General features: G+C 40.3%; 1 protein-coding gene across 7 annotated transcripts in view; it reads right to left on the bottom strand.

The window, feature by feature from the left end:
- Window positions 1-574: 574 nt before the first annotated feature.
- Window positions 575-12,521, bottom strand: part of ESRP1 (epithelial splicing regulatory protein 1) — a 66,494-nt gene continuing 54,547 nt past the window's right edge. For 4 of the 7 annotated variants that reach the window (XM_019032718.3, XM_055349404.2, XM_055349406.2 and 1 more), the window contains one exon: window positions 575-2,114. In XM_019032718.3, the coding sequence (XP_018888263.1) occupies window positions 2,108-2,114 (7 nt within the window). In that variant the 3' untranslated portion in view covers window positions 575-2,107. Of the gene's footprint in view, window positions 2,115-11,076; window positions 11,187-12,521 lie in introns of all 7 variants that reach the window. The other 3 variants (XM_063709378.1, XM_063709377.1, XM_063709376.1) reach the window with 1 other exon arrangement.

The following is a 12,521-nucleotide window of genomic DNA, read 5'->3' as shown; positions in this document are numbered from 1 at the left end:
CTAGACATTGAGGGAAATAAAGGTACAGCATAATCCCTGCCCTTGGGGTTATAATCTAATTTCAGAACTGAAACACACTAACAACAGAGTTTGCATGTCAAGTGATACTGATAATATATGTTGCTATAAAATGTTAGAAATTTTTTTTTTTTGAGATGGAGTCTTGCTGTATCACCCAGGCCAGAGTGCAGTGGCATGATCTCGGCTCACTGCAACCTCTGCCTCCCGGGTTCAAGCGATTCTCCTGCCTCAGCCTCCCAAGTAGCTCGGACTACAGGTACCTACCACCGCACCCGGCTAATTTTTGTAGTTTTAGTAGAGATGGGGTTTCATCATCTTTGGCCAGGCTGGTCTTGAACTCCTGACCTCGTGATCCACCCGCCTCGGCCTCCCAAAGTGCTAGGATTACAGGTGTGAGCCACCATGCCAGGCCATCTTGAGTAGATATCACTGGTAGCTTTTATACATAAGTTTAGAGAAAAACCCTACCACCATCTTAGGAAGAGATGGCTTATCTATGTACTTCCATCAGCACAATTCTTCTAATAACAAAACAAAAAAAAAATCGCAAACATTGAGATTAAACAGGCAAGTTTTATTATCAAATGTTAACTCTACAAAAACTCAGTAGTATTGTAGTAAGCATTACTGCCTATCTTAAAGTCTTTCAGAGCTTTGGGCAGCTTTGGGCATCTTAAGGCATCAAGTATACAGAAATTTATTTTTGATCTTAAGTGCCAGTTATCACCAATTTTCACACAAACCTTTTTTTTTCTTCCTATTGCAGTTAAAGGGCCATTGCCAGTCAGCTGAAGAAGGAAATGTTTGCTTCTCCCTTTAAGGTGTTAAAGTAATGCACAGAAAATAAAAATAGCAGCCACATAAATCTGCACGGCATTGCATTCAAGCAAAGGACAATATGAGTAACTTAGAGAAATATCCACATTCAATGCACTTAATGAAATCCTGTTTTCTTTGGAGTTACATGAGGCAGCAGTACTAGCTAGTGTCTAATATTGCACTTTTATAGCATAAACACAGCTAAACATAGTGTTAAACACCGACAGCATCATTACCTGTTCTAACTGCATCAGTGTTTACCTCTCAGTCTAGCATGCTGACTATAGTCCTATGCTTTAAAAGGTTATAATTATTTGACAGTTAAGGCATTAGAGGAAAAAGGTTTAAGGCTATCATAATATATATAAGCATTCACTTCTGTTCAGTTAGTGTATTGTTTTCTAGAATACACTGTTCAAATTGTCTCACTTCTGGGATATTAAAAACTATGGAATTTCTCTTATTAAAGTCCAAACCATCAATAATGAAAAAAGTACAATATAAAATAATACATATGAAGCCACAATATTCAATTACAGTTCAAACTAGAAATTACTAACTACATGTAGCTGCTTCATTTTTCGTTTTGCATTTTGGCCCCTAATTCATTATTTACAACTGATACCTGCTGAGAAAAAGATCCAAACTTTTAAACTTTGTATGTTTTGTGGAGGGTGCACAATTTCTTCTAATTTATCTTCAGGTGTTTTAAAATTTAATTTGTTTTTAATCATAAGATATCATCATGGCCAAGAGACTGGGAAAATAACAATTTTATTCTTTCTCCTAAGATTGTGATTTTATTATTCCAAGACCTTATGCTTGAATTACTTAGCAAGAAGGCATGATTATGCAGAAGACAGGGAAATGAAGAGAAAAGAGCGGGAATATACAAAAATGAAGGTTCCTTAACAGAGTTCATGGTGGAGATGGTAGACACTGGTGGAGTTTTTATCCAAGACTTAAAACTTAGGAAACACCTATGATGCCACTTTAACTGGAAGTAATGGAGACATCTGATTCCAAATTCACATTTTAAATGCCTATTTGCAATCAGCAAAGAGCCAGGTATGCTGCATGCTGCTTGCTGTAAGTTACGATTTGGCTTCACTGGCTCAAATTTTTTCACTCCACCAAAAGATAAGGCACAGGCCCGTTTGTCCAATCAAGTTTGCTGAAAATACTGCAGCCTGAGTGTAGACAAACTTCCCCTGAATTTGCTAGAAGTTTTCTTGTGTCTGGCGGTTTCAAGATCACCATACATCTTTCAAACACTGAAAAAAAAAAAAAAACAGTGAATAAAAGGAAATGTTATAGTCTCTAAATGTCATTCTCAGCAGCCACAAAAATGATTTCAAATTCCACAAGGACTTTGTGGAAAAAAAGCCTTAAGATGGTCCAAGTTATTATTTCACACAGACATAGTTGGCATTTACATGGCAAGGGCTTTGGGAGTACAGCACTAGCCAAGGAAGTTTCCATGGTTTACACAGTAGTTGGCGTTCTGCACCACTCCTACCCTTTGTAGTATCATGTGTTTAGTTTAACATGTATGGTTTCCGACTCCCTGCTCGGCTCAGCTCCTTTCTGGAGAGACTATTTCATTCATTCCTTAGAGGTTCAATATCATTACCAAAATAAACAAAACTATTTAGACAAAATTTTAAAGTTAAATTCTAGTATAAGAAATTCCAAATAATTTCTAAGACACTTAATAAGAAGCAATAAGGGGCCGGGCATGGTGGCTCATGCCTGTAATCCCAGCACTTTGGGAGGCTGAGGCAGGCAGATCACATGAAGTCAAGAGTCTGAGATCAGCCTGGCCAACATGGTGAAACCCCATCTCTACTAAAAATACAAAAATTAGCTGGGCGTAGTGGTGCGTGCCTATATTCCCAGCTACTTGGGAGGCTGAGGCAGGAGAATTGCTTTAACCTGGGAGGTGGAGGTTACAGTGAGCCAAGGTCATGCCATTGCACTCCAGCCTGGGCAACAGAGGGAGACTCTGTCTCCAAAAAAAAAAAAAAAAAAGGCAATAAGGCATGACATAACAGCAAACATATGGGCTCTATATGCCTGTGACTAGTTGATGATTAGCACCTTTATATGGATCATGGATAAATTTATTTCATCCCCACATACAACCTTTTAGATTACCTTGTTATCCCCATTTTAGAGAAGGAAAAACTGAAGCACAGAATGATTAAGTTAGTAATGGGCAGATGCAGGATTTAAACTAATACAGATTGGTCCCACTATGTTATTTTACTTATATACCATACAACCTTAAAATAAGAACTTTTAGTAGGCATTATATATTGTTTTGAAACAGGGTCTAGCTCCATCACCCAGGATGGAGTATGGAGTGGTACGATCCAATCATAGCTCACTGCAGTTATTTTATTTTATTTTATTTTTCCAAAAAGAGATGGTACCTTGCATTGTCACCCAGGCTGGAGTACAGTGGTGAGATCAGAGCTCGTTGCTGCCCCAAATTCCTGGGCTCAAGGTATCCTCCACCTCGGCCTCCTGAACAGCTGGGACTACAGGCACACCACTATATTCAGCTAATTTTCAAATTGTTTGTAAAGACAGATTCTCACCATCCTGACCAGTCTGGTCTCAAACTCCAGGCCTCGAGCAATCCTCCTGCCTTGACCTCTCAAAGTGCTGAGATTGTAGGTGTGAGTCAAAACACCTGGCCCTAGGCTAAATAAAAGAGATATATATATATTTTAGAGATGGGGTCTCCCTATGTTGTCCAGGCTAGTCTCAAACTCAGCCTCAAGTGTTCCTCTTGCCTGGCATTCTAAAGTACTGTAAAGTGCTGAGATTACATGTGTGAGCCACCACACATGGCCATTATGCATACTTTGACATGTAAATGAAAAACAGGAATGTTTTAGACTTCAGTCTTATCTCATATGGCCAGTATGAAATGTCTAATGGAGTTTTACTGCTTAACAATGAAACTGAAGACTCCTAACTGCTAGCAAAAAAAAAAAAAAAGTCTCAGAAGGACATGAAAATTAATTTATTTCAAGATTAAATCTGCCTTAATAACACAGATTCTACAAATGGTACAAATCTAAAATCAGGTATTTAAAAAACACAGAAACACTGGTTAGGATGCATCTTTTAAATGTGGTTTCCAAAGTGACCACAATTTGGCACTCAGTTTAAAATACCACATGCTGAAAGGCTTCTCCTTTGACACTAAATTCAGATAAGAAAATCAATGACCCAACACTATTGATCAGTATCTATTTTACCCCTCTTTTGGCAGTAGCACCTGAATTGAAAACAACTGCCCCATCACCTAATCTCAAGCCCCTAAGAGGCAGTTTTACCACTGAGCCAAACAAGGGGCCCAGGCATGGCCAGTTAGAGCCCTGCATATCCCAGGTCACTGTGGTTTTAGGATGGACGTAAGCCAGGCCAGTGAAGGCCAAGCGTTGCTAGGGGTATTTCAGAGAGTGAGTTTGGATGAGCAAACCCTTGGATCCAGCTACATCAGTCAACCCTGGGACTGTCAGTTATTAGAGTCAATGAGTACCAACTTCTTCATTCCTATCACATTTATACTAGGAAATAGCATTTTTGTAGATGCTGAAAATTAAGCCTTCATATTCTGATAAAATGTGGAAATGCCAGGAAAAGTTAAAGTTAAACGTTTAGCCTTCTCGAACCGCTTTTTAATGCCAGTGGAGTTTGACTGCGTAACAATGAAACTGAGGCCAGGAGCGGTGGTTTATGCCTGTAATCCCAGCACTTTGGGAAGGTGAGGCGGGCAGATCATGAGGTCGAGATGGAGACCATCCTGGCCAACATGGTGAAACCCTGTCTCTACTAAAAATAATAAATAAGCTGGGAGTAGCGGTGTGTGCCTGTAGTCCCAGCTACTCGGGAGGCTGAGGCAGGAGAATCGCTTGAACCCGGGAGGTGGAGGTTGCAGTGAGCTGAGATTGCACCACTGTACTTCAGCCTGTTGATAGAGCAAGACTCTGTCTCAACAACAGCAACAACAACAAAACAACAACAAAGAGAAACTGCAGACTCCTAACTGCTAGCAAAAAAAAAAAAAAAACAATCAATCTCAGAAGGAGATAGAGAAAATGTTTCCTCTTCCCGTTTAGCTATAGCGAAGTTGAGAATTACAACTGCAGACATTTACAAATCTGATTTCCCTTTCAAATAAGATCTGTGTTAAAACATGTTTTTATTTTGTAATACACTGTCATTAAAGTATTATATATAAAGAAGTCTTTAAAGATATCTGGATTTCACCACTGGTGCTATATGCTACAGAATGAACCTATAATCCCTTAAAAACCCTGCAATTCTACAGCCAGGCATGGTGGAGAACACCTATAATCTCAGCTACCAGGGAGGCTAAGGTAAAAGGCTCACTTGAAGGCTGGGCGTGGCGGCTCACACCTGTAATCCCAGCACTTTGGGAGGCCGAGGCAGGTGGATCATGAGGTCAGGAGATTGAGACCATCCTGGCTAACATGGTGAAACCCCATCTCTACTAAAAACAGAAAAAATTAGCTAGGCATGGTGGTGGGCGCCTGTAGTCCCAGCTACTCAGGAAACTATAAGTACTTCCTATGTGTTTTTACCGTTATTCTAGACTCAGATTATCTAAATGGAAAAAATAAGATCTTATAAAAAGTTTGTTCTTTTTAATCATCTTACACAAGAACTTGCAACATAAAGTTACAAAATGATCAAATACAGTTTTTATATATTTTCATGTAATTAACTGGTAACCGTCCAGACAGAGGTAAATACTGTGTTATTTTTGCATAAAATTTCTCAGTAGGAATTTCTCGTTATTTAGAAAGTTTATGTAATCTGAACTCTTTAGAACAGATCCTATGGAAGGCCTAGAAAACACACCTATCAAAAAAGCAAAGCCCTGTTGCTTAAGGCTGACAGTCCAATAACAAAAAGGGGAAAGATAACACTGATCTAAGTACTACACTCCAGCCTGGGTGACAGAGTGAGATTCCATCTCAGAAAAACACAAAAAAACCCTATGTCCCTATGATTATTATAATCATAACAGCAAAAGTTATGTATTAATATAAAACTTTAGTTTGTAAAACTTGTTTTCATTCATCAACTCTCGCTGTGTCATCCAGGCTGGAGGGCAGTGGCACGATGACAGCTCACCGCAACCTCGACCTCCTGGGCTCAAGCCATCCTTCCACCTCAGCCTCCCGAGTAACTTAGACTACAGGCGTGCATGACAACACCTGGCTATCTTTTAATTTTTTGTAGAGACAAGGTCTCACCACATTGTCCAGGCTATTCTTGAACTTCCAGGCTCAAGCAATCTTCCATGCACAGGCATAAGCTACCATGTACAAGCCAAAATATCATTAATAGATTTAAATTTGGGGGCTGACATTGCCTTTGAGACCTAACAGATACGAAACTTTGAACTTGGCCAGGCACAGTGGCTCATGCCTGTATCCCAGCACTTTGGAAGGCTGTGGCAGGCAGACAGCTTGAACCCAGAAGTTCAAGACCAGACTGGGGCAACATAGTGAGACCTTGTCTCTATGGGGACCAAAAAAAAAAAAAAAAAAAAAAAAAGAAAAAGAAAAAGAAGAAGGCAACTTGGAATGTAACAGTAACTGGAGAAAAACACCCCCTTTCTGGCGATCTGAGGAAGAATTTCTTCCAGCCAGACACCCAATCTCCTTCCCAGAAAGGCTCGTGGGCATCTTGAATGGTTAAATGAGGCATATCTCCACTGATTCAGTGGGATAGTCAACGTGTGTTGGCTGGGTTGATGGGACAAGGCAAGAGAAGACAGAATAGTGTGACTTCTTTACCAGACCTCGCTGTGGGTGTTAGCTTTCTTTACCTGATCCTATAGCCAGCCATGAGATCATTCGCTCAATTTTTTTTTTTTTTTTTTTTGAGATGGAGTCTTGCTCTGTAGCCCAGGCTGGAGTGCAGTGGCGTGATCTCAGCTCACTGCAACCTCCACCTCCCAGGTTCAAGCAATTCCCCTGCCTCAGCCTTCTGAGTAGCTGGGATTATAGGCACACACCACCACACCCAGCTAATTTTTTTCTATTTTTAGTAAAGACAGGGTTTCGCCATGTTGGCCAGACTGGTCTCAAACTCCTGACCTCAGATGATCCACCTGCTTCAGCCTACCAAAATGCTGGGATTACCGGCATGAGCAACCGCACCCGGCCCTCTTCACACACACACACACACACACACACACACACACACACACATTTTTTTTTGAGTCGGAGTCTTGCTCTGTTGCCCAGGCTGGAGTGCAGTGGCGCAATCTCGGCTCACTACAAGCTCTGCCTCCCGGGTTCACCCCATTCTCATGCCCCAGCCTCCCGAGTAGCTGGGACTACAGGCACCCGCCACCACGCCCCGGCTAATTTTTTGTATTTTTAGTAGAGACGGGGTTTCACCGTGTTAGCCAGGACGGTCTCGATCTCCTGACCTCGTGATCCGCCCGCCTCAGCCTCCCAAAGTGCTGGGATTACAGGCGTGAGCCACTACACCCGGCCCTCTTAACATATTTTTAAAAATACTGTTAGTTTACTGTCACTGCTGTTACCATAAATTGGGTGGCATAAAATAAGAGGTATTCATTCTCTAACAATTCTGGAGGCCAGGAATGAGAAACTGTGTCGGTGGGGCTGCGCGTCCTCTGGAGGCTCCAGGGAGCAGTCAGGTCCTTGCCTCTTCCAGCTGCTGGTAGCTGGGAACACTCCTGGGCTGTGTCAATAGCTCTCTCATCTCTGCCTCCCTCGTCACATTGCTGCCTCCTCTTCTGTATGTGTCTGTCTGATTTCCCTCTGCCTCTTTCTTACACGAGTGATTGTATCTAGGGACCACCCACATAATTCATGATCTATTTTCCTCTCAAGAGCCTCATTACAGCTTTTTCCATAGAAGGTAATAGTCACAGGTTCCAGGGATCAGGATGTGGACGTATCTCGGTGGCCACCATGCAGTCCACTGGAAGCACTTTGCCATGCTACAGTTTGGTTAACAGAAAAGCGTCCTCAGAGTGAAGGCAGAAGGCCTGGATCTTTTTGTTAGCTTGATCATTAGCTGTATGACTTGTGTAAGTTGCCTAACCTCTCTGGGTTTCATTTCCTCATCTGTCAAATGGGCCCATGATGCCTCCTTGCAGGGTTATGGTGGGTCTCAAATGAAACTGTGGATATAAGTACTTATAAGAACATGAGCCACTCGGTTATGATAATGAATTTGATATTGATAAGGAGGCAGTGAAAAATATATATATAACAATACAAGGTTAAGGGGAAAGAAACAAGGTTCAAAATTGCATGAGGGTATGAGAGGATGAAAGGAAGTATTTATTATGCTTGTTTCTGGGTGGTGAGATTATTAGTGACTTCTTTATACCTGTCTCTCTGTTCCAAATTCTTTGCAATGAGCACCCAATACTTTTATAATCCTATCTCCTAGAGTTGGTAAGATAATTAAATAAGATAAATTATACCAAGTATTTCACACAGTAATCTATGCTTTTTTTGTTTTGAGACAGGGTCTTGCTCTTTGTCACCCAGGCTGGACTGCAGTGGTACAATCATGGCTCACTGCAACCTTGACCTCCTGGACTCAATTGACCCTCCTACCTCAGCCTCCGGAGTAGCCAGAGGTAAATGCCACCACACCTAGGTAATTTTCTGTATTTTTTTCGTAGTGATAGGGTTTTGCCATGTTGCCCAGGCTGTTCTCAAATTCCTAGGGCTTAAGTGATCTGCCCACCTGAGTCTCCCCAGGTGCTGTGATTACAGGCATGAGCCACTGCTCTTAGCCAGATCTGTATTTTTAAAAATTTGCAATAGAGAGGCACATTAACCTGACTTTATTATGATGAAAAGATGCAGACATCTGGATTTGAACACAGCGCCTGATCTGTTATTCTGTCATGACTCCAAATATATAAACACAGGGTAGAAAACTAGAGGTGGTGAGTAATGGTTCGTAGTCAGTTTAGGACATTTCTGGTGTAATGTCAAAAGCTTCCATTTCCAGTCATTTCTTATTCAGTATACTCATTTAAAAATATAGACTATGTGTTAATCAAATTCATAAACAACATGGTGTTCAACAATGAACATGTGAAAAGAAAATATGGACCAAAATGGATATCAACAGGCTAGAAAAATGGGTTCTCACCACTGAGACAAAGACTAGAGAACACCCATTACCACCGCAAAGCATTCGGACGTGACACTCCTTGATAGGACCAAGATATACTGAAATCTCACTGAAAATGACAGATCTGAAAAAAATCTTCACTTCCAACTTAGAACTGGGGTTTCCACACTTCAGAGCAAAGGGCTAAGATGCAAATTCTTATTTCTCAATGATGACAAAGTATTGGCAACCTCATTTCCAGTTCAGAATCCACATGGTTAAAACCCACAGGGTCCTCAGCCATGAAAATGTTAATAGAATTGGAAAATGACATGCCAGCATGCCAGCTTCAGAAAACAACTCAAAAATGATGAAAAACCAGTATCAATTCCCAAACACATCCCTACAACTACATCTCCCAAGAAGCCTCAAAGAATGCCAGTATCCTTTAAGAAAAGATTGTGGATTAATGGGGACTGAGGAGAAAACATTAATCTAGAAGACTATTTTCAAAGAAAATTATCACGGTTCCTTTTGTCTACATTTAGTTCTAGAAAAGGAAAAAGACATGCAACAAAAACTTTCCAATCATTTTGGATTAAAGCACATTTAAACGTATGCCCAAATCTACTTAAACACATAATGCTAAGTGAAATAACGAAGCCAGTTACCGAAGGACAAATCAGTCTGCTTAGGAAGGACTACCTAGAATAGTCACATTCACAGAGACAAAGTAGAATGGTAGTTACCATAGGCTGGGGAGAAGGAGGAATGGAGAATTCTTGTTTCATGTATACAGAATGTTAGTTTGAGAAAATGAGAAAGTTCTGGAGCTGGACGGCGGTACCTGGTTGCACAATAATGTGAATGTACACTTAATGCTACTGGACACTTTAAAATTGTTAAGTTTTGTTGTGTATATTTTACAACAATCTTTTTAAAAGAGGAAACAGGCTGGGTGCGGTGGCTCACGCCTATAATCCCAGCACTTTGGAAGGCTGAGGTGGGCAGATCACAGGGTCAGGAGTTCAAGACCAGCCTGGCCAACATAGTGAAACCCTGTCTCTACTAAAAAATACAAAAAAATAAGCCAGGCATGGTGGCAGGCACCTGTAATCCCAGCTACTCGGGAGGCTGAGGCAGGAGAATCACCTGAACCCGGGAGCAGAGGTTGCAGTAAGCTGAGATTATGCCATTGCACTCCAGCCCGGGCAACAGTGTAAGACTCTGTCTCAAAAAAAATAAAAATAAAACATAAAAGAGGAAACAGGAAAAAGTATACCCAATCCAAAAGAATCACTACATGACTCAGTGATTATACTCCTGGGTACACACCAAAGATAATTAAAAACAGATATTCAAATAATTATACATGAGTGCTCACATCAGCACCATTCACAATAGCCAGAAAGTGCAAACAATTAAAATGTCCATCAGTGGATAAATAAAATGTCGTATGTCCATACAATGAAATATTATTCAGTCATAAAAACAAATGAAGCATTAACATGTCCTACAAGGGTGAACCTAAAAAGACAAACACAGAAAAGGTCACATGTATGATTCCATTTATATGAAATATCCAGAATAGCCAAATCCATAGAGACAGAAAGCAGATTAGTTGCCAGGAGCTATTGGGAGAGAAAACAGGGAGTGACAAAAATGTTTTAGAACTAAATTGAAGTAGTAGTTGCACGATTTTGTGAATATACTAAAAACCACTGAGTTGTAAATGAGTTTAAAATGGTTAATTTTATGTTATGTAATTTTTACCTCAATTAAAAAAAAGAATACCCAACTTGTACTCCACATGAGAGATAGTAAATTCATGTCCAAAGGGAAAAGTTTCCCCTCGCCCCACAGTAACAAATAACTCTCATCCATTAATGTTGCTTAGATTCTATGTACCTAGATGACAAATTTAATTCTAGTCTCCATTCCTTCCAGGATATCTGATATTTTACATTACACTAAAGAAAAGGATTCTCTCAGTTGATTTCTAAATGCCTTCAGAATCTTGATCTCTATTTGTTTGGCCCTTTATAATTTAACTTGCACATCATAAAGCCTTACCTTCTTTTCTGAGGATGTTCTAACTGCTGGGGCCCTTAAATACAAACCCATTCTTTGGGTAGAGTCCTGGCCTGGTCATTTGTGTGTATAAGTCCATCCTCGGTTGCATACTAAAATGCAAGTTAAAACAAACAAGATCAAAAGACGGACAAACTGTCACTATGGATAATATTTCAGCTAAATAGATCTACCAACAAAAGTATAGGACATTTAGATAGGAGGAAACAAACACAGGTACAAGCCATATACATATCTACTAACCCAAATCTTTATTTCTTAACATGTTTAAATACCATAAAAGTCCCTTCTAGGATGGACATTAGATTGAAAACATGGATTACACACACATACAAAACACCATACCACAAGAACTTAGGAGGCCAATTTCTTCAGATCTTGCCTAGTACTGTTTTCATGCTACTGCAAGTATGATTACATATCAAGTATTTGAGCACTAGTTATTTGCAAGGGATTGTACAATAAGCCCAATACCCAGTATCTCCAAACAATGCAGTGAATTTTAGATAGTGTTAGATGTATTGTAATATCAGTCTAATTCTCTCAGCAGGGCAGCAAGTAGTGAGAGGTCCAAAGAAACAATAATCAGTACTTGAAGAGAAACAAAAACTAGCATCTATTGAAAATGTAAAAGGCATTGATGGTAAAGGGTAGTACAAAGAGCAAATGAAAATGTTAAAGGACTTATGTAAGGATACCTGAGAGTCCATTCAGTATGAAAACACATCATCTAAAATATACACACATTTATGGACCAGAACGACATCCTCATTACCAAGTATTTTCATGGTAGTTTGTAAATCCTTGGTCTTTGTGGCTTTACCTCCACCCCAGATGAAGTATGGAAGACACAAAGAGTAGTTTTTTGTTTGTTTGTTTTGAGACAGAGTCTTGCTCTGTCACCCAGGCTGGAGTGCAATGTCACATTCTCAGCTCACTGCAACTTCCACCTCCTGGGTTCAAGCACTTCTCCTGCCTCAGCCTCCTGAGTAGCTGAGACTACAGGCATGCACCACCATGCGTGGCTACTTTTTGTATTTTTAGTACAGACAGGGTTTCACCATGTTGGCCAGGCTGGTCTTGAACTCCTGGCCTCAGGTGATCCACCTGCCTCAGCCTCCCAAACTGCTGGGATTACAGGTGTGAGCCACTGCACCTGGCCTAGAGTAGTTTTATGTAAGAAATTTTGTTAAAGGTTGGGGGAAAATACATAAAAAAATTATATTTAAAGACAATTTATAAAATTATATATGCCATTATTACATCAAGATATGTGTTTTTAACAGACAGAATCAGAAACCATCAAATCTCTTCAGCTTCAGAACAGATAGAAAAGAAAAATAGGCTAGCTGCGGTGGCTCATGCCTGTAATCCTAGCACTTTGGGATGCCAACGCAGGCGGGTCACGAGGTCAGGAGTTTGAGACC

The sequence above is a fragment of the Gorilla gorilla genome, chromosome 7 (assembly GCF_029281585.2).
Source record: "Gorilla gorilla gorilla isolate KB3781 chromosome 7, NHGRI_mGorGor1-v2.1_pri, whole genome shotgun sequence".
NCBI lineage: Eukaryota > Metazoa > Chordata > Mammalia > Primates > Hominidae > Gorilla > Gorilla gorilla.
Note: the sequence above shows the minus strand (reverse complement) of the source record. Positions and strands in the feature narration are given on the sequence as shown.